This window comes from Podarcis liolepis (assembly GCF_965112155.1).
Source record: "Podarcis liolepis genome assembly, chromosome: 10".
NCBI classification, from domain to species: Eukaryota; Metazoa; Chordata; class Lepidosauria; order Squamata; family Lacertidae; genus Podarcis; species Podarcis liolepis.
Window position 1 is genome coordinate 17,227,253 of NC_139562.1, and position 27,085 is coordinate 17,254,337.

Below are 27,085 nucleotides of genomic sequence, written 5' to 3' on the forward strand. Positions count from 1 at the left end.
TGTACACCCCCACCCACCCCCAAGGCTAGAGATCCTGGCTGTAACGAACAAAAACAGGAAATAGTTGAGGCTTGCAGATAGGCGTTGCCTCTTTGGATTTCTGCTGTTTAAGTCTCCTCTCACCCCTAGGGACCACTCTGGGGTCTCCTGGGCTCTGCACCTGCCTAGTGTAATTCAAAACAAGCCCTTTCCCTCCTTGCATGGCTCTTGATCCCCACTCCAACCATCCGGCAAGGTTGATTTGATTTCGCCTCCCCCACGCCCCATTCCCGATGTAGATCTTTATTCTCTTCTTGTTCCTGATGCAGATCTTCCCTCCCTCATTGTCCCCTGGTTGTACTTCGCCTCAGGTGCCAAAATGCCTTGGTGCGGCCCTGACCCCGCTTTCCTTCCTGGACCCATCCCGCTGTAAGAAGCTGGCTTGCTTCGCCTGGCGCTTCCCTCGGGACCAGCGAGAGCCGGGCCGTGTCCCCCACGTCCCCAGGCAGGCCTGACTCTGTTTCGGCTCCCTTCGCAAAGAGCACGTCCTCACCACCTATTGTTGTTATTGTTTAGTACTTTAGTTGTGTCCAACTCTTTGTGACCCCATGCAGTGGCGTAGCGTGGGGGGTGCAGGGGGGGCCGGCCGCACCGGGCGCAACATCTGGGGGTTAGGGTTAGGGGGCGCAAATCCACGGGTTAGGGGGCACAAATTACTTGCCTTGCCCCGGGTGCTGACAACCCACGCTACGCCACTGACCCCATGGACCAGAGCACGCCAGACACTCCTGTCTTCCCATGCCTCCCACAAACTCATGCTGGTAGCTTCGAGAACACTGTCCAACCATCTCGTCCCCAGTCGTCCCCTTCTCCTTGTGCCCTCCATCTTTCCCAACATCAGGGTCTTTTCCAGGGAGTATCTCTTCTCCGGAGGTGGCCAAAGTACTGGAGCCTCAGCTTCAGGATCTGTCATTCCAGTGAGCACTCAGGGCTGATTTCCTTCAGAATGGATAAGTTTGATCTTCTTGCAGTCCATGGGACTCTCAAGAGTCTCCTCCAGCACCATAATTCAAAAGCATCAATTCTTCGGCGATCAGCCTTCTTTATGGTCCAGCTCTCCCTTCCATACATCACTACTGGGAAAACCATAGCTTTAACTATTCGGACCTTTGTGGGCCACCTAAGCCTCCCTTTTTGCGCGCCCCGGGGCAAGCGCCTGCTCCGCCTTATCCTTTCCAACCGGCTGCTGCTGCTGAGGCCGCGACTCCTTCGCCCGGATCGAGCCTAGCTCCCGCCCCCCCCCCAACTCCCTCCCTCTTCGCAAAGCAGCTGCGCTTTCCTGACCCCGCTTGGGCCGGCGTCGGGTCCCTTTCATAGGCAGCCGGCCCGACTATCTGGGGCAAGGATGATGCGCTGCGGCTGGATGGGGAGGCGCAAAGCTGCTCCTCTCTGCGATCGCCGCGAAAAAGTCCAGATCTAACACTCAAAGAGGGTCTAATAAACCGCAAGCCACATTTACCACCCCCCTCTCCAACTTTTTTCTTTGCAATTTTACGCGCGCTTGTTTTCACGGGGATCAGCGGCGCTCCCTTCCGAATCAAAAGGCGCTGGGCTGCGCAGCGCACAAGGAGGAGACGCGGGCCTGTTGGCGGGAGGGAGCAGCCCCCAAACATGAAATGTCTCGACGTTTTTCCTCCAGCCCCCTCTGGGCGACGAGCGCCTGCCGGGGCGTGGCTAGAGCCCATTAAATGCGCCTGCTTTGGAGGCGGCTGCGCTGCGCTTCCAACTCGCTTCTCGGCCTAACGTGGCATTTCGCTCCCCCCTCGGCGCCCGGGAAATCATGGCCAAATATGTGGAGCTCTGCACCAAAGCGAAGATGCCCATTCTGGGCCTGGGGACTTGAAGGTGGGTGTTTGTCGTGTCAAGAAAGAGGGATGGTAAGCGGGTCTCTTGAGGCCGATGGCATCTTCCATCTGCCCACCCTGCTGCTGCTGCAGCTGCCGCCACCTCCCAGTTCATGCTTTCTGGGCGATCTTTTTCCTCCCCTCGGACAAAGCTTTCCACTGCGTCTGGCAGCATCCAAAGTAATTAAAAGCTTCGTTTTGCATGCCCCAAAATAGGGTGCACGTTTGCTGCTTTTGCAGTTTTTACTTTATTTCTGCTTTTTCCGGTTTGTCTTTGATCAGATCTGCCTCTCGGGACACTCTGGTCTCCGTACCCCCTTTAATATATTTTGCAGATTTTGCTTAATTTGTCTTTTTGGTGGTATACAGAGCGGAGCAATTCCTTATTCTGTGAAATGCAAGCAGCTGTTATATAACATTCCTTCCTCTTTCCTTGAAAGTCCATTGTTAAGATTAGTAAATTGCATGAATAAAATTCCTTGTGCTGTGCTGCTTGGATATTTTTTTGTGCGGAGAGGGGCAGAGACATTACTGGAATAAAAAATATGGGTCAGAGTTAGTGTGAAACTGGTTTATAAAATGGATATCTGGAAATGGTTTGGCCTATTTTATATAATTGATTTCAACTTTGTTTAAAACTGCTTTCTAACACAGTTTTCCTCCATTACCACCGTAACATTAAAAAATATATTAAAAAATTCTAATGCCAATAATTCTGATGTACCTCCATGCCCACGGCTGCTGCTCTTAAACTCTATAATTTGGCAATAAGCCCCCCCCCAAAAAAAAAACCTTTATGGAACTAATAGGGGTGAAGTGACCAACTTCTTTTTTTTCCCTGTTGGGCCCTTAAGTGTTTTATATGTGCTATAAGAATTCTGCAGGAAGATTGCTTTTGTCTTCACTGGCTGCTGGGGGAAAATATTTGCCTTCCGAATTTTTGCAGATTGTGCAGCCGTTGAAGGTAAAGAAGCTTCACTGGGGAATTTTTTGGCAGTAAAGCAGAATTATTTTATGCACGCTTAGTTGGAAGTTCTATTCAGTTCAATGAGTCTCTTTCAAGGAGTGGCAGAGAACGTTCTCATCCTGCTAGATTTTATTGGCTGCCTGAAGGAGACTACTTGTAAAAACAGTGAAGTTTCTTTTGGTCTCCCAAGCTTTGCTAATGCCATTTTTAGGGTTTAAGCTGTGTAAGAAAACATTTATTTTTATTTCTTAAAAAAAGAAAAGAAAACAAACATTGGGGTTTTTTAAAAGGGGAAGGCGTTTTTGCAGCTTGAAAGAGAGATGCTTCCTCGGATTTCGATGTCCCGAGGCGAGTGCCTTGGCTCATGTAGCCAAAACAGCCCTACCCATGCTCAGGGAGCCGGAGGTATCAAAAGACATTGGAGAACCCAGAGATTTGCAGAAATTAAAAAAGAAAATGCTTAAGAACAAATCCCTAAGGGGACAGAGGGGTGGGGAACTGCCTGGGAAGGTGAATATAATGATCATTGATTTTTAATGAGGACAGAGTGTCCTCAGTGTCCATGAAATGCTGAGTTGGGGACAGAAAACTGGGTAGAAATGGAGTATGCTGGAAGGTATGGGCTATCGGAACACTTCACAAAAGCAGTTATCTATTTATTATAACGTACACATTTTGCTTCTCCACTGAGCTCAAGGTAGTATATGTGGTTCTGCTTCTCCTCCCCATTTAATCCTCGTAAGGTTAGGCTGAGAGAATGTGAATGGACCACCAAGTTCACCCAGTGAGTTTCATGGCAGATTGGGGATTTGAACCTAGTCCAACACTCTTAACTGCAAAACCCAACCACTAAGTGTAGCTGCAGGCTCCACTTAAATCTGAAGCGAGTAAGATAAACAGCGGTGGCGGGGGATCTGAAGAAGCAGCTGGCAAAGTTTGTAGAGAAAATGCAACAAGGAAACTGTGTGTGCTTACATGTTGTACTCTTTGGGCATCTTTAATCTTATTCCAGATCTGTGTTGTAGATTTTTGTGAGGCAGGTGGGGTTCTGCCTGGCCAAACATGTTGCCTGGGCCTCAAAGGAAAAAGGAGGAAATAAATTCCGTTTCTTACAAGGAGCAGCAGCAACTTCTGTTTTGTAGAGGGCCATTTTATTTTAATGAGGAAAAAGTAGAAAACGGCATTGTTGGTTTGCTTGTTTTTCTTTTCCAGTAGTTTGAAGATAATCCTAAGGGTCGACTTAAAAGGATGATGTTCTCATGGGACAAAAAGACATAACGTGCTGGTGAATTTCTGGCAGCCAGCCTTGCAGTTCAGTCTGTTTTGGCTAATCAGAGGCTTAGCATAGTTCAGCTTTCTCCATCCTGGTTTCCTCCAGATATTTTGGGTGGCAGCTCCCATCAGCCCTGGGCACAAAACATCTGGAAGGACCCAGGTTGAAGGAAGCTGGCGTAATGGCCAAGAGGATGAGCTTTGCACTGGGCCACCTCACCTCTACTGAGTACTTTTTATTATCTGAACTGCTTGGAGGTTTCCCACCTTTCAGGCCCCAGGAACCATTTTTGCCTCACAAGCTTCTTCTGAGATCTCTGAGCAGTCAGGAGCTATAGCTTCCTGCCAGTCAGGCCTTGCTAATTTGCTTCTTGGCCCCCGCAAGCCCTGCAGCATTACCTTTCAGGAGGTGTGCTTAGAAAGGTAACAAAGAGCGATTTCATTCCCAAGGGTGCTGGAGACTTTAAATGAAGCTGCCATTTGACTCTGCAGCAAGCCACACACCCTCTATTGAGAACTTGATGGACAAGCTTTCTCTCTTCAACCTCTTCCTCAGACTGAACCTGTTTTTGCTCCACCCCACCCCACCTCCGAAAGGATTTTTGTTTCTGAAGTGTATTTATTGTTTGTTGTTGTTTCGACCATCATGGTCATATCAACCACCAGAAAAAAGAGTATACGTCCTTTACAGTATATACATAAATATAGCATTAAAACACAATCACATACAATCACATACACTCACACGAACATGATACTAATGGTATGTATATATATGTGTGTGTGTGTGTGTGTGTGTGTGTGTGTGTGTGTATATATATATATATATATATATATATATATATGCAGGTTTTGGTGTCCTCGGGTGTCTTCCCGTGTAAAAGTTGGGGTGTCTAGGCGACGTTTCGACGAGGTCCCACTCGTCATCTTCAGGCTGGTGCTTTCGGCTTCTTGTTACTGGAACAGAGCGGGATCTCAGTGTTTGAGTTCCTATAAATACTGTAGAGGGGTGTGGTGTATTGCCTCAAAAGTTCTGGGCAGAGGGGAAGTTCCCAGGCTAGTGTTCTTTTCTTCTTTTGTTCCTTAATTACTTGAGGGATATCTTGAGTGATTTCTTGAGTGATATTCTGAGTACCACTTAGGTGGGTCATTAGGTGTGGATTAGTTGCTAAAGCCTTCGTGTCTTGACCTCTTGAATTTGTGAAGAGTTTTTCTGGGAAGATGGCTGTACTGCACTTAGTTGTGCTTTGGCTTGGCTTCGTGTATAGGGGCGAGCTGTGGTTTTGTGCCCTGTGCCAGCCAGATCTGTGTAGGGATTGCAGGGGGGTGCAGCATCCGGAGGTGCCACTATGGTTTGGTTACTGGATGGTGTCTGTAATTTATCTGTGGAGAGGGTCTGGGTTTGGGTCTGGTGTGGTTGATTGGTGGTGGCGTTCTGTGTGCCTCTGGATCTGGTGTCGGTTTTTGTGGGGAGGGCTAATTTCCAGATGTCTGGCAGGCGGGACGTGTCGTCACGCTTGTTCATGTTGTGAGGGTGTTTCTCTATCTCGATGGCTTCCATGATTATTCTCTTGTGGTGATGTTCCATGTTAAAGAGCAATTTGGAATCTGCAAAATTAATTTCGTGTCCTGTTTCTTTCATGTGTTGGAAAAGAGAGGAAGATTTTTCTTCTTTTTTGACGGCATTCTTGTGTTCTGCGATACGTGCATTTATTCGTCTGTTTGTTTGTCCAATGTACGTGGCTGGGCAGACTTTGCAGGGTATTTCATAGACCCCTTGGTTTTCCAACTGGATTTTATCTTTGGGGTTTCTGAGGATATTGGCTATTTTTTGGTTGGTGCAAAAGGCTGTTTTGATATTGTGTTTATGGAGGATTTTGCTAATTTTATCTGTAGTGCCCTTGATATAAGGAAGGAGGGCCATGCCATTGTTTTCTTCTGTGTCTTGGTTTTTGGGGGGTGTTTCTTTTTGGATTAGCTTCGTAACCCTGTTTTGCTGGTATCCATTGGCGATTAACACATTTGAGAGATTCTGTAACTCAGTTGTCAAGTGGTCTTTGTCAGCCAGGCGTTTGGTTCTGGAGATGAGGGTCTTGGCTACGGAGTTTATTTGTGCAGGGTGGTGGTGTGATTGAGCATGTAAGTAGCGGTTGGTGTGTGTTTTTTTCCGGTAGATAGTGTGTCCTAGGGAGCCATCAGGTTTTTTGTAGACTAGGACGTCAAGGAAGGGAAGCTGGTTGTTGGCTTCTATTTCCATAGTGAATTGTATTTTGGGGTGTAGGCTGTTGAGATGTGTGAGGAAGCTATCTAGTTTTTCTTTCCCGTGTGGCCAAATTACAAAGGTGTCGTCAACATATCTGAGCCAAAGTTTGGGTTTGTGTTCTGATGGCTCCCTAGGACACACTATCTACCGGAAAAAAACACACACCAACCGCTACTTACATGCTCAATCACACCACCACCCTGCACAAATAAACTCCGTAGCCAAGACCCTCATCTCCAGAACCAAACGCCTGGCTGACAAAGACCACTTGACAACTGAGTTACAGAATCTCTCAAATGTGTTAATCGCCAATGGATACCAGCAAAACAGGGTTACGAAGCTAATCCAAAAAGAAACACCCCCCAAAAACCAAGACACAGAAGAAAACAATGGCATGGCCCTCCTTCCTTATATCAAGGGCACTACAGATAAAATTAGCAAAATCCTCCATAAACACAATATCAAAACAGCCTTTTGCACCAACCAAAAAATAGCCAATATCCTCAGAAACCCCAAAGATAAAATCCAGTTGGAAAACCAAGGGGTCTATGAAATACCCTGCAAAGTCTGCCCAGCCACGTACATTGGACAAACAAACAGACGAATAAATGCACGTATCGCAGAACACAAGAATGCCGTCAAAAAAGAAGAAAAATCTTCCTCTCTTTTCCAACACATGAAAGAAACAGGACACGAAATTAATTTTGCAGATTCCAAATTGCTCTTTAACATGGAACATCACCACAAGAGAATAATCATGGAAGCCATCGAGATAGAGAAACACCCTCACAACATGAACAAGCGTGACGACACGTCCCGCCTGCCAGACATCTGGAAATTAGCCCTCCCCACAAAAACCGACACCAGATCCAGAGGCACACAGAACGCCACCACCAATCAACCACACCAGACCCAAACCCAGACCCTCTCCACAGATAAATTACAGACACCATCCAGTAACCAAACCATAGTGGCACCTCCGGATGCTGCACCCCCCTGCAATCCCTACACAGATCTGGCTGGCACAGGGCACAAAACCACAGCTCGCCCCTATACACGAAGCCAAGCCAAAGCACAACTAAGTGCAGTACAGCCATCTTCCCAGAAAAACTCTTCACAAATTCAAGAGGTCAAGACACGAAGGCTTTAGCAACTAATCCACACCTAATGACCCACCTAAGTGGTACTCAGAATATCACTCAAGAAATCACTCAAGATATCCCTCAAGTAATTAAGGAACAAAAGAAGAAAAGAACACTAGCCTGGGAACTTCCCCTCTGCCCAGAACTTTTGAGGCAATACACCACACCCCTCTACAGTATTTATAGGAACTCAAACACTGAGATCCCGCTCTGTTCCAGTAACAAGAAGCCGAAAGCACCAGCCTGAAGATGACGAGTGGGACCTCGTCGAAACGTCGCCTAGACACCCCAACTTTTACACGGGAAGACACCCGAGGACACCAAAACCTGCATTCCTATACCCGTGAAAATCTACGAAAACATATATATATATATATACACTGTATATTCCATTCCCAATTAAATCTTTACACTCCACCATGTTATCCTCAATTTTGGGGCTGCAACTGCAAACCTCACAAATTTGTCCTCCGCAAATTTGCCAAAACCAGACAACAAATAGGTGATCACTTGATCAGCCGCATCAGGTCTCTTGCTTAGCAAATCAAGGATAAACGTAGTTCTTGGTTCAGAATACAGAGAGCAATATAGTGCACAATGTATAGATCTTCTGCTGCTTGGTTACCAAAAATTTTGGTACTACCAAATTTTCATGTGGTATCCCTCTAAATATTCTGAGGGCATAGTGTGAAAACGCAAAGCCAGAAATGCTTTCCTAAGTGAGCAGATGGGTAAAACTTACAGATAATTCTCAAAAGCATGTGGAATTAAATAAAACCGTGGAAAGAACTATGTCTTTTTGGACTGCCTGTAGATCTTTTGTACTTCAGCAGATTTTGTAGCCTGTTGCTGCCTTCCTCTTGTGTGTAAATAATGCCACTTCAGCTGCAGAAGGAGCAAAGTTTGCTAATAATATATACAATAACTTGTGTTTAGTGTGGAACAGTCAGTGCCAACAAAAATAAATAGAAGAAAGCTTATCAGAACCAGAGAGATTCTGGGGCTGTGCACTTGTCACACGTGAATTCCGTGTGCGGCCCACCCTGTGGCTGCATGATGATTATTAAAATATATTTCCTGCCATTCCTTCGAAAAGGAGCCAACAAAGTAGTAAAAACAGTAAAGATAAGAACATCTAAAAGTGTTCAAATATAGCCACATACCCTCATAATTAATAATTTCAAGGTTGCCATAAACTATCATCCATCAAATGTATGGGTGAACAAGAATGTACCGGGTATTTAAATTCCTCCTGAATATTAATAAAGAGCGGGACGGACACACCTCGCCAGGAATTTTGTTCCACAAGCGGAGAGCCACCACCTGGAAGGCCCTGTCAGAGGGCTGCCCCAGCCTGGCAGCACTCGGTGGCATGGACTGGCTCTTTCCTGCCAATGATTGGGCCAGATATTATTTTGAGAGAGGTGCTCTTCTAGGTACTTTGATCGCCAGTCATTCAGGACCTTGTACACTACTGCTACTACCTTGGACTGGCCTTGCAGCTCACTGGAAGACTGCCAGTTTCCTATGTTCACCACATAGACAATATGTCAATGTTTCAGCCTGAAAATTATTCCCCACCACCCCAATACACAACCTTTTGTTGGCAGTTTGTTCATTTCAGTAAGCTAGAGGTCTCGGTGCAATCCAATAAATGTTGGGCAATTCACTCTGCCGATGATTAGCAGTGACACAGAGTCGGTCAAGCAGGATCTCTGGCTGTAGGGACCCATCTGTCTCAAACAAGATTCCCTTCTCCTAATTCTTCAATCTAATAAACACTGCAGCCTTTGGCCTTTAATATTGGTGGCGTCTAGACATCCTTAATGAAACGGGCCTACAAATTCATTTGCCATTTGCTATTTTGCTAGATGCTTTGAGGGATAGCCAGATCTATCTCCTGGTCTACTAGTCCCAGCAAGCCCTTGAGGGTCTGGACTTCTCACAGGCTCCCAAGTCTTCCTGTGACGTGCCTTGCATCTGAGGGAGGAAAGAAAAGCACACGCCTGAAAGTATAATTTGGGCAGCCAAATGCCATTTTGATTACGTTCATTGCCTGGGGCACAGATAAAAGCATATCCAGTAATGTTACACCCAACAGCCGCCCCAAAACTGATGACACTAGTAACTGAGATGGCTCAGTCAGTAGAGCATGAGACTCTTAATCTCAGGGTTGAGGGTTTGAGGCCCATGATGGGCAAAAGATTTCTGTACTGCAGGGGGTTGGGACTGGATGACCCTCATGGTCCCTTCCAACTTTATGATGCTAAGTATTTTTAGTTGTGCCTATTAATAAGCTGCAAACCACTCCAGTATTTTGCTAAGAAAACTCCATGGACATAAAAAAGGAGAAGCTTTAAGAAGAAAGCGAGCGTTTTCAAGGCATGCTCTGGTTCATGGGGTCACGGAGAGTCGAACATGACTAAGGCGACTACAAAATTGATAAGCTATATGCTTGCTTGCCTTTTCATGTTTGTTAAATGAACTGTTAACCATTGGTACAGGGGTTTTTTAAGTGTTATATTGTAGTGATATTATACCTTTTATTATATAGCCACTGTACTATTCATACTGCTTTTTATGTGAGCCGCTTTGAGCACAGCTGAATATGTAGAAAATTGTATTACAGTGGTACCTCTGGTTATGTACTTAATTCATTCCGGAGGCCCGTTCTTAACCTGAAACTGTTCTTAACCTGAAGCACCACTTTAGCTAATGGGGCCTCCTGCTGCCACTGCGCCACCCGAGCACAATTTCTGTTCTCATCCTGAAGCAAAGTTCTTAACCCGAGGTACTATTTCTGGGTTAGCAGAGTCTGTAACCTGAAGTGTATGTAACCTGAAGTGTATGTAACCCGGGGTACCACTGTATATAAAGAAACCGATGGTGATAAAGACTATTTACATGTTAGCAGCTTAAAAGGGCAGCAAGGTCATTTCTTGCATGTGTGTTTCAAGTTCCATTTTTTACATTGCTGAACACGCCAGAGATGTCTTTGCCCAATGCACATTACCTGCTTCCTTTGCTTTTGCCTGCCACCCACTCAAACTATCCCACTTGCTCCCAATATTAGCCTTTGATGCGAATATAAGATTCTGCGAGGATGACAAGGCTGCTTTTTAATTTGCCTGCAGAACAAAGGTAGAACGCAATGAGCTGTCTTGATACTAAGTCAGATCTGGCCACCGCGGCAAAAAAAGAAAAAATGTTTTCCACCTCTGGTTTAGGATCTTTACCAAGTCTATGGTGACCAACCATGGTGGGTGCTTGGCTGCTCATGTTTTAAGTATTATGTCTGTGCTAGGCCCAGAGTATTGACAATGGATAGATACTCGATTGTGGAGCAAAGAGGAAGGTGTGGCAAGTTAATGGGATGCTTGAACAGGATTTCTCTGTTGTTCAGTCCCCACCAGGGAAAGTAGCAGAGGCTGTGAAGAAAGCCATTGACGTGGGATATCGCCACATAGACTGTGCCTATGTGTACCAAAATGAAGAAGAGGTTGGCAGCGGAATCCAGGAGAAAATCAAGGCTGGGGTTGTAAAGCGTGAGGACCTTTTCATTGTCAGTAAGGTATATACATTTATACCCCACTTTGCCACCTGCTGGGCTTTGAAAAGTGGGTTGCAACAAGATTTGTAATGCACTCCTAAACTTTCTTTTTTGCTTGATGCTGACTGTCCCCAGAGAGAAGGGCCCATCATATTTTACCAATGGGCCACTTTCCAGATATTTAATAGATAATGCATATATGACGTATCCACAGGGGAGCTTCTTACCTTGGCAGGTTCCAGGGAGAGGAAGTGCTTCCTGAGTTATCCTGGTCATAAGCTATTTAGGGCTTTGAATGTTAAGATGAGCACCTAGCATTTGGTTTGGGAATAGACGAGGAATCAGTGCCGTTTGTTCAGGAGCGGTGAGATCTATCCCATACACACAGTCCAGGTTGTAACCTATGTTTTCAAAGAATCATAGGACTGTAGAGTTGGAAGAGACCCCAAGGATCATCTAGGTCAACCCCCCACAGTACAGTAATCTCAACTAAAGCATCCCCTGACAGATGGCCATCCAACAAAATGTAGCAGTGAGGGATGTTATCATAGATGTGAGTAACTGGCCAGGCTAGCAGAGACCAGAGCCAGTATACCATCCCCAGCCGATGAAAGATGGTTGGGCTTCCAAAGATAAGGCTAGGTCTAATAACCCCCCAAGGAACGCGGGTGGTGCTGTGGGTTAAACCACAGAGCCTAGGACATGCCAATCAGAAGGTCAGCGGTTCAAATCCCCGCGACGGGGTGAGCTCCCGTTGCTCGGTCCCTGCTCCTACCAACCTAGCAATTCGAAAGCACGCCAAAGTGCAAGTAGATAAAGAGGTACCACTCTGCGGGAAGGTAAACGGCTTTTCTGTGCACTGCTCTGGTTCGCCAGAAGCGGCTTAGTCATGCTGGTCACATGACCCGGAAGCTGTACGCCGGCTCCCTCGGCCAATAAAGCGAGATGAGCGCCGCAACCCCAGAGTCGGCCATGACTGGACCTAATGGTCAGGGGTCCCTTTACCTTTAATAACCCCCCACCCCAAGCTGAAAGTCTGATCCCTTAGAGCAGAGGTGAGCAGAAGGTGGATCAGGTTCTGTTGATAGATCTCTGAGCGATGTGCAGGGCATTACTGAGGATTTCTGACTCTTAGTTGTTCAGCAATAGCAACAAGTCCACAACCACTGTCAAAAAAAGACTAGGTTGCTGAAACAAAGGAACTTGGGGAAACCAGGAGTGAATTTTGTGTTGTGTAGGAACTGTTTTGTGCTCAGTGCTCAGGGATGGTAGGAGTCGCATTTTAGTAACCTCTGGAGGGCCACTGCTTCCCCAGCCCTGCAAGATTGCCGGATTAATGGAGCCATTCCCATCAGTTCATGTGATAGACATATTTTCTTCCGGGGGGGGGGGGGAGAGATAACACTGGTGGAAGGAGCTCTGAGTGAGAGGCAGGGAAGAGGAGACCTCTCCCAGGATGAGACACTGGGAGAAGAAAGAAAGGATCCTCAGGGTCCTTTCCAACTCTGCAGTTGCACGATTCTATGAAAGTCCCCAGGTGAGAGCTGGGAGGGGCCACACTTTCTGTGTGAGACAAGGGCTTTTGAAAGAGAACTCTTGTTTCCTCCCCCCCCCCCATTTGTTTTTATTTAGATTGGTTTCTTTTGTCCTATTATATTATGAAAAAGCTTTGATAAAATATTATTTTAAAAAGAAAAAAGCATTGTGGAATAGATGTAATTTGGTGAATTAACCTGTGTTCTTGCTATCCTTCCTCTTCCCACCCCCCTCCCAGCTGTGGTGCACATTCCACGAGAAAGCCTTGGTGAAGGGTGCCTGTAAAGCAACTCTTAAAGCCTTGAAGCTGGAGTACCTAGACCTCTACCTTATTCACTGGCCTCTGGGATTCAAGGTATTCTTGTTTGTTTGTTTGTCCGTCTGTCTGTCTTTCAGTTTCTATCCTTACCTCTAGGCAACGCACACAAATAAATCAAAACGGCTGAAAACAACACTGCAAATTACATCATATAAATCAAAACAATAAAAAGTAGGCACTCATGGCAGAGACCTGTTCATTCAGCTGAGAAAGCTGGTCTGAACGCAACCATTTTCAGTTGTTTCCAGATAGCGGACACCAGTTGTATCGTTGCAGGGATGCTGCTCTCCAAAACTGGGGCAGCTGCACTAAAGGCCCTGCTCCCAAGTTATGGTGGGTCAGGCATCTCGTATCCTTGCAACCTGAAGGGAGAAGCTCTCACACAGATTGCATTTCCTTCCCTTGCTGGCTGCACCTCACAAAGTCTTTATAGTGGTAGATCAACATTTGGAAACCTCTGGCCACTTCTGCTAAAGGCAGGTGTGTAGAAATGCTAAAGGCAGAAGTATAGGGGCCAATCCAAAAATGCAGGGTCACAGCCACAACGCTTCTAATAATCCTACAATTATACAACAGTGATTAGGGATGCATTACAACAATCAGTGCAGATCTCCATGTGTTTCAGTTAGATGTACTGTTTTCTGTGGATGTACACGGGCAAATGGTTTGGAGTTCTCTAATCCCTCCTTTCGGAGTGTGTGTGTCAGGGAACTGCCATCAGCTCAGAGGCGAGAGGTGGAAGGGCAGCTGGATTACAGAGAGCCTCCAAAGATCGTGGGAAGCAGCACTTCCTCAGCGGAGGAGGGAAGCCCCGCCTCTAGTGGGGAAGAGATGCAGGGCTCAGAGGATGCAAGAAAGAGCCAGGACACCGTGCCTGAGCAAAGCGGGGGGGGGAGGGAGGTCCCCCTTTACCCACGCCTTCCCTGCGCAGTAGGTTTTCGCCCAGAGAGGGGAGGCGTCGGCTGGGGGTCAAGAGACTACTCTGCTGGGGAAAGGTTAAGGACCACCCACTCTCAGATTCTGCTAGTGACTGAGCAAGACGTGGAATTGAGGCGCTCTGCACTGTACAGAGGTGCCCCGCAAGACGAAAAACTCGCTAGACGAAAGGGTTTTGCGGTTTTTGAGCTGCTTCGCAAGACGAATTTCCCTATGGGCTTGCTTTGCAAGACGAAAACGTCTTGCGTTTTTTGCAAGTTTGTTTCCTTTTTCTTAACACCGTTAATACAGTTGCGACTTGACTTCGAGGAGCAACTCATAGAACGCGGTGTGGTAGCCTTTTTTGAGGTTTTTGGCGATTTTTGAAGCTTTTCCAAAACTTTTCCGACACCGTGCTTCGCAAGACGAAAAATTCGCTAGACGAAAAAAACTCGCGGAACGAATTAATTTCGTCTTGTGAGGCACCACTGTAAATGTTTTACACCAAGAATAAAGCCGTTGAAAAGACCAGTGAGGGATCTTGCCTGTTTGCTGTCGAGCAACCAAGCCGATAGGCATAACAGTGTGCTTTCCACGAAGTTCCACTGTACATAACAGAACCTGCACATCTTTGTCTTGAAACTGGAGCACCTCCTGTTTTCAGTGTTCCTAAATGCTTAGCTTTGGAAAATACGGTGGCAAAAAAAGAGCTCCCCTTTCCTGCTGATTGGGCGACTCTCGGACGCTGGAGATGGGGCCCTCTACAGAAATAGTAAGGGGTCTTTGACATCTCCCACCTACCCAAGACCCTGGACCACTTCACCACTGGCTAAAGGTATAAAAAAGAGCATATGGTTGGTATTCTTTCATTGCGCTTGTGTCTGAAAAAGCTGTGAGCTTGACACTCAAGCTTCTGAGATCCTGGAGCAGGGAGCTGTGATGATTCTGCCAGGAGTATTTTAGTGCAGAATACTTTGCACCTCCAGGCATGCTTACGACAGAGGAACAATCTACAGAGACTCCTCCAGTTACCTTCTAGAATTAATGGTTTTTCAGAAAAATAACTGAAGCGGTTGTGGCTGATCTGGTTGTCTGGCTGAGCAGTGGTGTTGCTTGAGATCCTGGCTTTTCTTGCCCCATTGTACAAAGAAAATGCCACGCCGTCCGTTTTACGCTGGTGCTGTATTTCAGTAGCAGAGCATGTGGTTTGTGTGCAGAATGTGCAAAGGTCAGTCCCTGGCATCTCCAGGTAAGGCAGGAATATGGTCTGGCTTGGCACAAAGCATATTCCTTTGTTCACAAGGTCCCAGGTTAAATTTCAGGCACATCCTGTTAAAGTATATTGGGGACTGGGGAAAGCCAGTTGTCAGACTCTGCACAAGACTGCCTCATCTACTCAAAAGCAAACCCCTCTTATGTTCTTGCTTTGCATTTGACAGGCTGGCGATGACCTATTCCCATCTGATGAAACAGGCATGGTAATACCCAGTAACACGAAGATTGAGGACACCTGGGAAGTAGGTTCCGCTGCAGTTAAAGGTTTCTCTTTGTTCTGTGTGCAATTTATTGCATTTTGCATAGCTTGCAGCTATTTATGGCAGTTTCTATTGGCTTAAGTTGTGCTATATATCAGTTCCTTGGAGGGCTTCTCCACTAAGTAAAGCTCAAGATTTTACATGGAATTGGCTGTGCATAGTTGCAAATACCATAGAAAGGTCCCTCTTGATTAGGGTTTGCAAACCTCAGACCAGGGAGCCAGATGTGGCCCTCTAAGCCCCTTTTTCTGTCTGCCCCCCCCCCGGGACTCTTCTTATGCCAGGCACACATCTTATCTTATTGGCCTGCACTCTCCTTGGCTGGTTCTGCCTGACTTGAATGCGTCAAACTCTGATGGTGCCTTTTTGCATCTCTGGAGGGAAGATGGAGAGAGGTCTTTGTAGAAAGAAGCTTGCTGTACAAAGCTAATATTCATTGTTCTCTGGCCACTTTTGCTTCTGGCCCTGCACCCTGAAAGGTTCCTTAAAAGGGAGCGTGGATCTTGGGTTGAAAAAGGTTCCCCAGCCCTGCTCTTGACTTTGGTAGGATATTTGCAGATTTATGTGTGAAAGCAAATTTACTTAAAAATATGTGCTGAGTTCTGTTTCGCCATTGTGGCTGTGCCAGACTAGATGCCATGTGCAACAGAACCAGTGCGCAGCAACAGAGGAAGCCGCTCGGGTGCCTGGGGCAGCGTGCCCAGGGGCAGGGTGGGCTGCCCATAGGGGCTAGAGTGGGGCGCACTGCGGGGCCTCCGGAGTCTGCCTGCTTCCTCCCACTCAGCTGCCCTACACAGCTTGAAGACTTTACACAGAGAGGAACCCCACGTGGGTTTCCCCGCATGTAACGTAACAGGCAGGGAGCCAGCTCAGAAAGACAGCAACCCTTTTTAAGCGCCGGCTGCTTCCATCACTCCCCTCACACCCCACCTATCCTCCTATGTGTTCCAGGGTTTGGGTCCTCAGTCAAGGGAGCTTTTGTTTCTCTTCTTCCAGGTCCCCAGCACAATGGGACTTCCTTTTGAGCAGACAAGTCTCAACTTGCCCGATAAACTGCATTCTTGTGTGTGTTTGTGTGTGTGTGTGTGTGTGAGAGAGAGAGAGATCACATGTTACAATGGGGCAGCCAGCCGTGGTTCTGTAGTGCCGCAATTTCTTACAAGGGAGTATGAAATTCCCATTTTCAGTACACGTCCCTTGTGCTTAGGGAATTAATCTGCCTTGAATATAGAAAATATTAACCTTTGGGCGGCTTCAGTCAGATATAGGCACGCCTTCACTTAGGAGCGTTATTAAATCCAGTAGGTCTGTATAAACGTACTGCAAGATCCCTTCTGCGTTTGCACCGCCGCCCCCGAAGTGACCCTTTAAATCCACTTGATAGTCCAGCTGTAGGCACTCATCTACCAGGCAGAATGAAAGGCGCACCCACCGATCCCACTTCCTTCCTCTCCCCTTCCCACCCCCTCCATTGTTTGCTTGCCTGCCTCCTTCCCATCCTCTCCTCTGCCTGCCTGCCTCCTCCAGCCAGGAGCGCGGGGCAATGGTGCACCATTCGCCTGTGACTCCCAAGACTCCCCCAACTCCTGAGCTGACAAAACAAAAGGGGAAGGCTGCCGGCAAAGCGACGCGGCTCCCTGACTTCCCCCGATGGCTCAGGGTAGGCTTGGGAGTTACGGGAGGGTGGCACACCAAGTGTCACCCCCCCCCGATGACACCCGGGGTAAACCGCCCCCACCGGACCCCCTTCCTCCGCCACTACCAGTGGGGAGTAGTCATCCCCAAACACCACCACATCCCCCTGACCAAATAGTTATTTCTATGTGGTACAGTGGTACCTCTGGATGTGAACGGGATCCGTTCTGGAGCCCCGTTTGCATCCTGAAGAGAAAGCAACCCGTGTCTGCACATGCACGGGTCACAATTTGCCGCTTCTGCACATGCGCGTGACGTCATTTTGAGCGTCTGCACATGCGCAAGCGGTGAAACCCGGAGGTAACGCATTCCGTTACCTCTGGGTTGCCACGGAGCGCGACCCGAAAACGCTCAACCTGAAGCGTATACCTGAACCCAAGGTATAACTCTACTGGTTTTTTGGTCTGGAGTTCCCCATTTCCAAATTCCCTTTCTGTTCACAGAGAGGTGCATATATGATAGTTTTGAAGGTGTTATCTCATTAGACGAGAGCTTAGCAGGCCCAAAAGTGTGACAGCTTTCCAAAGTCAGGCCAGGAGGAATTCCTAAGGACAGTGGGGAGATTTATGTTTGCAACATGTTTATGTAATATTTGGTCTTCATTTGTCGCCCACCCCACCCCCTCCAGGCAATGGAGGAGCTGGTGGATGCTGGATTGGTGAAGTCTATTGGAGTTTCCAATTTCAACCACGATCAGCTTGAGAGAATCTTGAACAAGCCCGGGTTGAAGTACAAGCCTGCAAATAATCAGGTAGGATGCCCAGCGATGTAAACTGAAGCTTTTTAGGGGATTATGAAGAGTTGATCATTTCACAGCGGCAAGAAGAACTATTCTGCTTTTCTTATTCCACATCATATCTTGTGCATAGTCATTTCCAGCGCTGGAATCTTTGATCTCACAGCAGCCCTGTCAAATTGGCCGATGTCTATGAGGTGTCATTTCATAGCTGAACTTAGATTTGAGTCTGTTTCCCTGCAGCGCCCACACCCAGGATAGGGGAAGCATGTTGATTATAGTTATTTACTTATTTTATGAAAATTATACGCCACTTGATTGTAACAAAAATAAAAAGCGCCTCACAACACTTTTCAAAAAAGATGAAGACGTTGAGGAAAGAGTTAAGAACACACAAAACTTTCCCCCATCAGAAATCATGGAGACTTAAAGTATGCAAGAGCTTGTCCCTTGCTTTACGCTCTTATCAGCCTCAAAGGCCTGGAGACAGGAGGTTTTCAGCTGGCAATGAAAACTAACTGGCTGAATTAATTACCACAAATCAACACCTTCTATGGTGTCCAGTGGCGTAGCGTGGGGGGTGCCAGGGGGGCCGGGCGCAACATCTGGGGAGGGTGCGCTCGCTGCCTCCGGAGTCGCCGAAGAGCCTCGGGCGCAGGCTGTAGCGGAGCCGCATGTCTCGCGGAACCGACGAGCTGTGCGCGCGCCCGGGCTGAAGGCGCCCGGCAGGCAGCGGCTCTCAGCGCTCGCCGCGGAGGACGCGCCAGGCAGCCCCTCCTCACAGCCCCGCCTCCGCCGGTGCTGCTGCAGCTGCTGGGCCGTTGCATTTTCCTCGCCTCTCTGCCCCCCTCCTCCTCCGGGCAAGCGGCGTCGTTTGGGCGGCAGCGCCAGCGGCAACTCGCAGGTTAGGGGTTAGGGGGGCGCAAATTACGTGCCTTGCCCCGGGTTAGGGGGCGCAAATTACTTGCGTTGCCCCGGGTGCTGACAACTCACGCTACGCCGCTGATGGTGTCCTCCCCTCCGTTGGAAATTGCTCAGTCAAAATAATTGTCTGAACTTCCCCCTGTGGAGTCGTTTGTGTTTTTTTAAATGGTAACTTTTCAGATTTTGCATCCGAACTCTTAGCTTTGTGGTGGGCGGACAAAAGGATGGTTGGAATGGAGTGAGTGGGTATGTTATTTATGCTAAGTGAGCATGAAATTAAGCCCCAAAGAGCAGTGCATACTGAGTCCAAGGTATCGTGTGACAGAGACAAGGATGCTTCGGGATCCTGTTGCATCCTAAATATAGTCTGTGTGTTCTGCTAGATTCATAAGCCTGCACAGAAGCCTCACCAGTGTGCTTCTTCCTTCAAACAAGCAGCTGAGTTTCTGGACACTGCCGGAACATGGTAATCCTACAGGGGCCTGGCTGTGAAGTGATTAAAAAATATACATGCAAAACTCATGCATGAGTTTTTGGGGAAGTTGCCATTATTCCTCCTTAATAAAGCAGTTGAATCCAGAAATAAAACTGGCAGCAAGTTTGCAGCTCTATCCAGTATAGTTCAGCACCCTTCTTGGCTGGTCAGGAAGACTAAGCCCCAATAAGTAAAGATTGGAGTGATCACAATTCTCCACACCCCACAGAATGTTGAACAAGATGCAAGAAAAACTCGCTTGTTCCTGGTATATGTGCACATCCCGCCACTGCCTTTGATAAATGGTTTCTCCAGGGTTTGTGCCATTGCAAAAAACCTTGCAAGCCAGCTTGACCTGAGATGGCAATGGGAGAAAATAATGTGCGCATTTTGAAATTCTTTATTTGAAATTGCATTTCTCCTTCTTAATTCCATTTCTTATTCCTTGTTTTTGTACAATTTGTTCTTCTACTTCAACCTTGACCGGCATAACTGTCTTGCTCGGGTGGTTGAAAAATTGAATTGGGCATTTGAAAGTGCTGCTGGAGGAGGAAATCATTGGGGAAAGCTGGTAGTCTTCTATTAAACGGGAACATTATGAGTGCCCTGTGAAAATCCCACCAACTATGAAATAAGTGCTGCAATCCAAGAAAAGCCTATATGGGAAGAATCAGGAGTGCAGCAACCAGAGATTGTGGCATTGGGGGAAAAAGTAAAACCTACCATGTGGCTTTCTAAAGAGGCCAAACTATTTTTGCAGATGAATTATGGCTTGCCTGTTCAACTGCCAGTAGCTGTTCAGGAAACCTGCCAGGAAACTTCCTATTATATGCATAGTTGATCCCTGAATGCAAATCTTAAACTTCTCTATTGTTTTGTTTTTATTGCAGCCTGCCCTTTTCTTTTTTTACAAACAAGCAGTGAATATTTTTTTAATGAAATAAATAAATAAATGCTGAATGCAAATAATGCAAATTGTTTTCTTCTATGTTTACAGATTGAGTGCCACCCGTATCTTACCCAGGAAAAACTGATCAGTTACTGTCAGTCCAAAGGGATCGCTGTCACAGCGTATAGCCCCCTCGGCTCCCCTGACAGACCATGGTGAGAAGGTTTGGTTGTCTTTTAGTGCTTAGCTAAACGTGCCATGAGCTTGGAGCTCCACATCTTAGTGAGTAAATGGGTAATGGAAGTGGGCTAAGGGATAACTAACCCGGGTCCAACAGCCCCAGGTGTATTAAGCATTTGTATTTGAAGCTATCCACTATGTTGAAAGCTGTGTTGTTGGCATCTGTCTGTCTCAGGAGACAATGGGGTGTGCCTCCAGGGGTAAAGCCAAACCGCTGTGTTAGCAGCACTGAAGGGACCTCCCTGGGGCGCAAGCCTGGGCAGTGGGTATGGAGGTCCTGGGATGCCCAGACTACAAGACCCCCCTCTCTGCCTTGCTGATGTGGTCCAAAGGAAAGCAGAGCAATAGGTTTGGCACCAGCTGGGCTGCAGTAGTTGCTGGAAGGAGGGGTACAAGGTGCCATCCAACTGTTTTAGGGGACCCCCCCCTCTGGATTTGTTTAGGGTTTACTCCTTAGCCTTTTCTTCTCTTGAAGATATCCCACAAGGCAGTGGAGGTTTAGGACCAGAGTTTTCCTTCTCTTAGATGGGCTACCTTCCCAGGTATATGTGTTGCATCTGTGCAGAAACTGCCTTCTTGGCTGCCAGACCCACTGATGGAAGTAAATGCAGCAAATCTGCCTATTAATTTATTTGTATGACTAACGCATGCATAATTGTGCTTCATAATTATACTTAGCATTTGCTTAGCACCTTCATCTACTCAAAGATGGTGCTATTCACATGCATTATGTGCTTGTAACAGCCTTGTATAAAGCTTGTACCTTTATTCCTGTATTGCAGATGGGACTTTTAATAGTGTAGAGAATAAAAGTCCTAAATGAAATTCCCTGTTAAAAGGTGCAGAAGCTCTGGGGAAACCCAACCAGATGAGTGGGGTAATAATAATAATAATAATAACAATAATAATAATAATAATAATAATAATAATAATAATAATAATTATTATTTATACCCCACCCATCTGGCTGGGCTTCCCCAGCCACTTTGGGCGGCTTCCCAAATTTTTTTTTAATACTGTAATACATCAAACATTAAAAGCTTCCCTAAACAGGGCTGCCTTCAGATGTCTTCTAAAAGTCTGGTAGTTGTTGTTCTGTAATAAATTGTTGTTGTTGTTGTTGTTGTTGTTATTCCTCTGCATCTGACCAGCCTTTCTGTTTTTTTTAAACATGAGTTATCTTAGTAGCATTCATTACCCTTTGGCTTTTGTTGCTTTTCCTAGGGCCAAGCCAGAGGATCCCTCTCTCCTGGACGACCCCAAGATCAAAGAGATAGCTGCTAAGCACAATAAAACTGCAGCTCAGGTGTGTTTGATTTATGTGTTGAATTGAGTACATAAGCAAAGAACCTGGTGGACTGGCAAAAAGAGGAGGTTTTCAGAAGACAGTGAGCAGAAAGCAGACCTGAGAAATACCTGCCTGATAACTTGGCAGGAAGACGTGATTAGATCAGATGCACAAATCATGATGGCTTCCTGTGTTCAGCAATGTCTAGATCCCCTCCTATTTAACAAGGTTAAATTGTGGTGATCAAAAACTCATTTCTTCAGTGCTCCTACTTGAAATGGGGAATTAAAATGTTAGCAGTTGTAGATACTAGGCTAAGGGGGAGGTCACTCCTTGCCATTAGGTAAAAAATAAAAAAAGGACCCCTGGACAGTTAAGTCCAGTCAAAGGTGACTATGGGGTGCGGTGCTAATCTCACTTTCAGGCCAAGGGAGCCAGCGTTTGCCATGGGGATTTCAAGGATGCAAACTTTCTGGCAACAGATGTGTACTAGGAAAACTGAGGGCGACCCACAACCCTTGGATCCCTCAGCAGTTAAACTCCATTCTGGAATTTGAGACTTGAAGCCAGGCTTTGCAGAAAGGGGTGCCATTTTGCTAAAGAACGTGTGGTGTGTGTTTTCCCTGGCAAATCTAATTTTTAATGTATTTGTGACTTGGGACAGGAAGACTTACTTGGTTTGTCTTTGTCTTGATCATTAGGTCCTGATTCGCTTTCATATCCAAAGAAATACAATTGTGATTCCCAAATCTGTTACTCCTGCACGTATTGAAGAAAACTTCAAGGTAAGATTGAAAGTAAGATCAGCTCCCACCAGGATTGGTTTGGGTCCTACATGGCATATGTCACCCCAAACAAGTGCCCTCCAGTTACCTAGTGAATTTGGCACTAGAGATTTGGCAGCCGTAGGCATAGCTGTCAACGTTTCCCTTTTTTTAAGGGAAATTCCTTTATTCCGAATAGGATTCCTTGCAAGAAAAGGGAAAAGTTGACATCTATGGACATAGGCCCAACAACATCTGGAGGGCATCATGTTGGGGAAGACTGGTGCAAATAAAGGATTATTTGTCTTCTTAACATATGAATTACAGCTACCATTAAGGGAAATAATCTATTTTTGGTCTGTATATCTGCCGGCAGATGGCTCAGCAGGAGAACACATTAGGGCTTAGGTTCAGTTCATGACTTCTCCAGTTTTGAGATCCAGGCAAAACAGCTGCAAAAGACTACAACTCACATCATTCCTAGCTAGCAGGAGCCGTGGTCAGGGATGATGGGAGTTGTAGTTCAACAACAGCTGGAGACCCAAGTTTGAGAAACAGCCTAGAGAGTCCGTGCCGACCAAAAGAAGACAGCAATGAGCGATAAAGACCAACAGCTCAAAGGCTGTCATTCTGTTTCCTTCTTCTGAAACTGTTGTTTCAGGTTGAGGAGAGTCTAGAAACTGAGAGGGAGAGGTGGTAATTGTGCTTGGGAAATCTCTCTCTGTGTGTGCGAACACACACACCCCATGTCCTCTACTCAAGGCCCAAAGTTCAATCCCTGGTCTCTCCAGGTAGAGCTGGGAATGTCATCTGTCTGAGTCCTTGCTGCCACCGCTGTAGGCTCCTTTCCCCAGAAAGGGTTGTTGTTGTTGTTGTTGTTGTTGTTATTATTATTATTATTATTATTATTATTATGGGCGGCTTCCAATCAAGTGTTAAAAACAATACAGCATTAAATATTAAAAAAACTTCCCTAAACAGGGCTGCCTTCAGATGTCTTTTAAAGAGAAGATAGCTGCTTATTTCCTTCACATCTGAAGGGAGGGCGTTCCACAGGGCGGGCGCCACTACCAAGAAGGCCCTCTGCCTGGTTCCCTGTAACCTCACTTCCTCTGAGGGAACCGCCAGAAGGCCCTCGGTGCTGGATCTCAGTGTCTGGGCTGAACAATGGGGGTGGAGATGCTCCTTCAGGTATACTGGACCCAGGCCATTTAGGGCTTTAAAGGTCAGCACCAACACTTTGAATTGTGCTCGGAAACGTACTGGGAGCCAATGCAGATCTCTCAGGACCGGTGTTATGTGGTCCCGGCGGCCATTCCCAGTCACCAGTCTAGCTGCCACATTCTGTATGAACCACTTCACTGCCTCCTTTCACCCCATTTCAGGGTTGGCCCCAAATGCCCTCCCCAACTCATTGGAGCCAACCCCAAAACCAGTAAGAGAGGCCAACTCTACTAGGCTGCTTTGGGCATCTCTCAACCCGACCAACGTCACTTTCGGAGGCAGCGATGCTTCTGAATTCCACTCAGGAGAAGAGTGCTCTCTAGCTTCTAGGTTTCCCACAGGCATCTGATTGGCCACTGCTGGGTTTGATGGGCTAAGATTTCAGTGAAGGTAAAATGGGAAGACTCTTGCTTTTGCTTATTTACTCCATTGAACACTTGGGAAGAAGAGGCAGGCTACAAATGCAAATAATGCATAAAACAAGGGATGTAAACCTCCACAATTCTTGTGACCCTGCCATGATTTGGAAATTCTGCTTTTTCTTTCTCCTTGCCAGGTGTTTGACTTTGACTTGACTAAGCAGGAGTTGGAAACCATTCTCAGTTTCAACAGGAACTGGAGAGCATGTGCATTTAGCCAGTAAGTAGCAGGGTCTAAAAAATCGAAAAGGGTTGATAAACAGCATTGTCGGACTCTCATGTCCAGGATCAGTGGAGAACAGTTCTGCAGTGCTTAGTTAGACAATTGGTTGAATAGATCAAAAGAGCTTTTAATCACAATCGTTAAAAGGTGATTGGGGAAACAACCTTCTTGGGGGGAAATGATAAAAGTAATTACATTTTTTTAAAGGCATTTGTGCCAACCTTCTTTTACACAAAATAAAAAATTCCTTCCAGTAGCACCTTAAAGACCAACTAAGTTAGTTCTTGGTATGAGCTTTCGTGTGCATGCACACTTCTTCAGATACTTCTTTTACACAGTTCATTTGGGGCAGTCAGGGATGAAGACCAGCCTGTTCTAATCTGGGGTGGGCAGACATCAAGCTTGTGAGATGTGATATAATACAGACACGCATTAAGATTGCCGGTACAAGATTATTCTAAACATTTCCTCAGCCCATGAATTCGTGATCAGTACCAGAACCAAGTCTTCAGGCCCTTTGACACTAAAATCTGCTCCTGTTTCCTCCCCCACTGAGTTCTTTTCCAGAATCTGAATTTGCAAGTGGGGCAGTCTGGGGGGGCAGAATGTTTTCAGTTGTTGCCACCACTATAGAGGACTGGGAGTTGCAATCTCTTGCTGATCTACTACAAATAACCCAGAAATCTGCCAATAGTGATTATGGCTAATGCTGGCCCTTGATTAGAGGACATTAAATCAGTTTTCACCCAGTGGCTAAAAAAGCTGGTTAGGTTATCTTTTAATTATTTCTGGCAACTGGCAGTTATGATTAGCATAAAGTTAAAAATTGCCTGACCTGTGAAACAGGTTCGTTATCCTTACCATTGGTAGGCATGACTACTGACTTGGTCACACTCTGCTATAGTTTGGAAGCTCTGAGCGTTTAACCACCCCTTTAAAACAGGCTCTTGCCATTTTCTCATTAAGATGTCCTTCTGTAAGCTTTACCGCAGAATCCCCACCACCACTTTCTGTTGATGTATCTGCCGCTTTTGGGAGCATTATTGATTAGCTTTCCCTCAGGGCAATCTCAAGGCCTGCTTTAATTCCTAGATCAGTGGTGCAGTCCGGACCTCTTAGAGTGTCTCGGGGATCTTCTGCTTTAGATGGTAATGTTTAACTTCGCTTAGAAGTTAAAGGAAGCCATCCCTGCAGCCTCTGGGGGGACTTCCTTCTCATTCTGCTGAGTGGAGTCCTGGATGTCTTGTGCCAAAGTCCTGCCATGACAGCACCGCTGTTTGAGATAGCTGTTTGAATGTAGCCGAAGAATCGCTTCTCAGTTCCAGAGGCAGAGAAGGGTTGAAAAAGTTTCCCCAGCTGTTTCCCCATATTTCTTCATTTAAAGTGTAGATGGTTTCTCTCTTCATACTTTCTTCATGTGGCTTCTTCCACAATTGTGAACATTCAGCATTCTGGTTTGAGGTTTAGTTTGCTGACTACAGTATGGTCCTTAAGGTTTCTTAAGGTTTTTTAAATGGATGATCTTGCTGCAAATTTCAAAAATGTCCAGCAAAGGTAAACTTTGTGGAATTGTCTTATCGTACTTTGAAGGTTCAGCATTTTGCACTCAAATTTCAAGTTCAATTTCTGGACACTGCTGTAAAATCATGTTAAAGAAACAACTGTGGACATTCTTCCTCGTACACCCATTATAGCACTAAGTATTTTCATGCTGTCTGCTGGGGGTGATGCTGGATAAGGCCTTAACAACTTGTGACCCACCACCTAATTTGTGTTTTTCCAGATGCTCAACAAGTCCCCTTTTTTTGCACTTTTAGGGGGGCAGGGGAAACTGGGGGGGGGGGTATCTTCCCTTAGGTGTATGACTAGTAGGCAGCATTTTACTTGTTGGTACACAAAGTGTACTGGCCTAAAAAGATACAGTGGTACCTCGGGTTAAGTACTTAATTCGTTCTGGAGGTCCGTTCTCAACCTGAAACTGTTCTTAACCTGAAGCACCACTTTAGCTAATGGGGCCTCCTGCTGCTGCCATGCTGCTTGAGCACGATTTCTGTTCTCATCCTGAAGCAAAGTTCTTAACCCGATGTACTATTTATGGGTTAGAGGAGTCAGTAACCTGAAGCGTCTGTAACCTGAAGCGTATGTAACCCGAGGTACCACTGCACTTTTTGAGAGTTTAGGGTGCTCCACGCTTCCAGTTTGCCCTGGTTCCCCTAAAATAGACATTGGCATAAGTAAAACCAAACTTCTGATTTAACTCTTTCTTTTCATAGGTGTGCAAACCACAAGGATTATCCGTTCAAAACCGAATATTAAGTCTGGTCCTGAAACTTTTCAAAACAGAAAATGTGGACTTTTTGTGTAGACTTCCTGGCATTAAAAATTTTTTTTAAAAAAAATCTGTCCTCTCCACACATCTTCTATAAACCTTTTCCAGCCTATATGCAATATGTTCTGTGCAGAGGTATTTTTAAGAACAAAGTGGTGTGTCATCTTTATTTGGCAGAATCATCCTTTCCGATATGAGCTGTTGGAATTATAGAGAGGTGAATAGTAACATCCAACTTCTCCCCCTGGTTTCTCCCCTCATCTGAAAAGACAGAATATGTTGACACTTTTTATGGGAGACACAAGTTCTAATGCATTTTGGTTTTAAAACTGTGTTTTTTCTCTGGATACACCTTTGCTTTGGCACCACACTGGTAGCTTCTAAGTTATAGGTGTGTGTGCAGTCTGTTCGTTGCTCCATGGGTAGCTCTCTCTAAAGGATTTGAAGTGTTTTCTTCTTACAGTATTCCTTCTAATAAAATTGCCTGGTTACTATAA

The 27,085-nt window shown here is 46.2% G+C and overlaps 1 protein-coding gene across 1 annotated transcript; it reads left to right on the top strand.

The window, feature by feature from the left end:
* The first annotated feature begins 1,661 nt into the window (after positions 1–1,661).
* AKR1B1 (aldo-keto reductase family 1 member B) lies at positions 1,662–27,085 on the top strand. Its single transcript, XM_083461558.1, is given in 11 exon segments — positions 1,662–1,877; positions 1,880–1,884; positions 10,931–11,098; positions 12,852–12,968; positions 15,287–15,364; positions 17,706–17,828; positions 20,210–20,316; positions 21,566–21,647; positions 22,331–22,414; positions 24,174–24,256; positions 26,533–27,085. Coding segments are annotated over 11 exon segments (948 nt in total). The 5' UTR covers positions 1,662–1,819; the 3' UTR covers positions 26,576–27,085.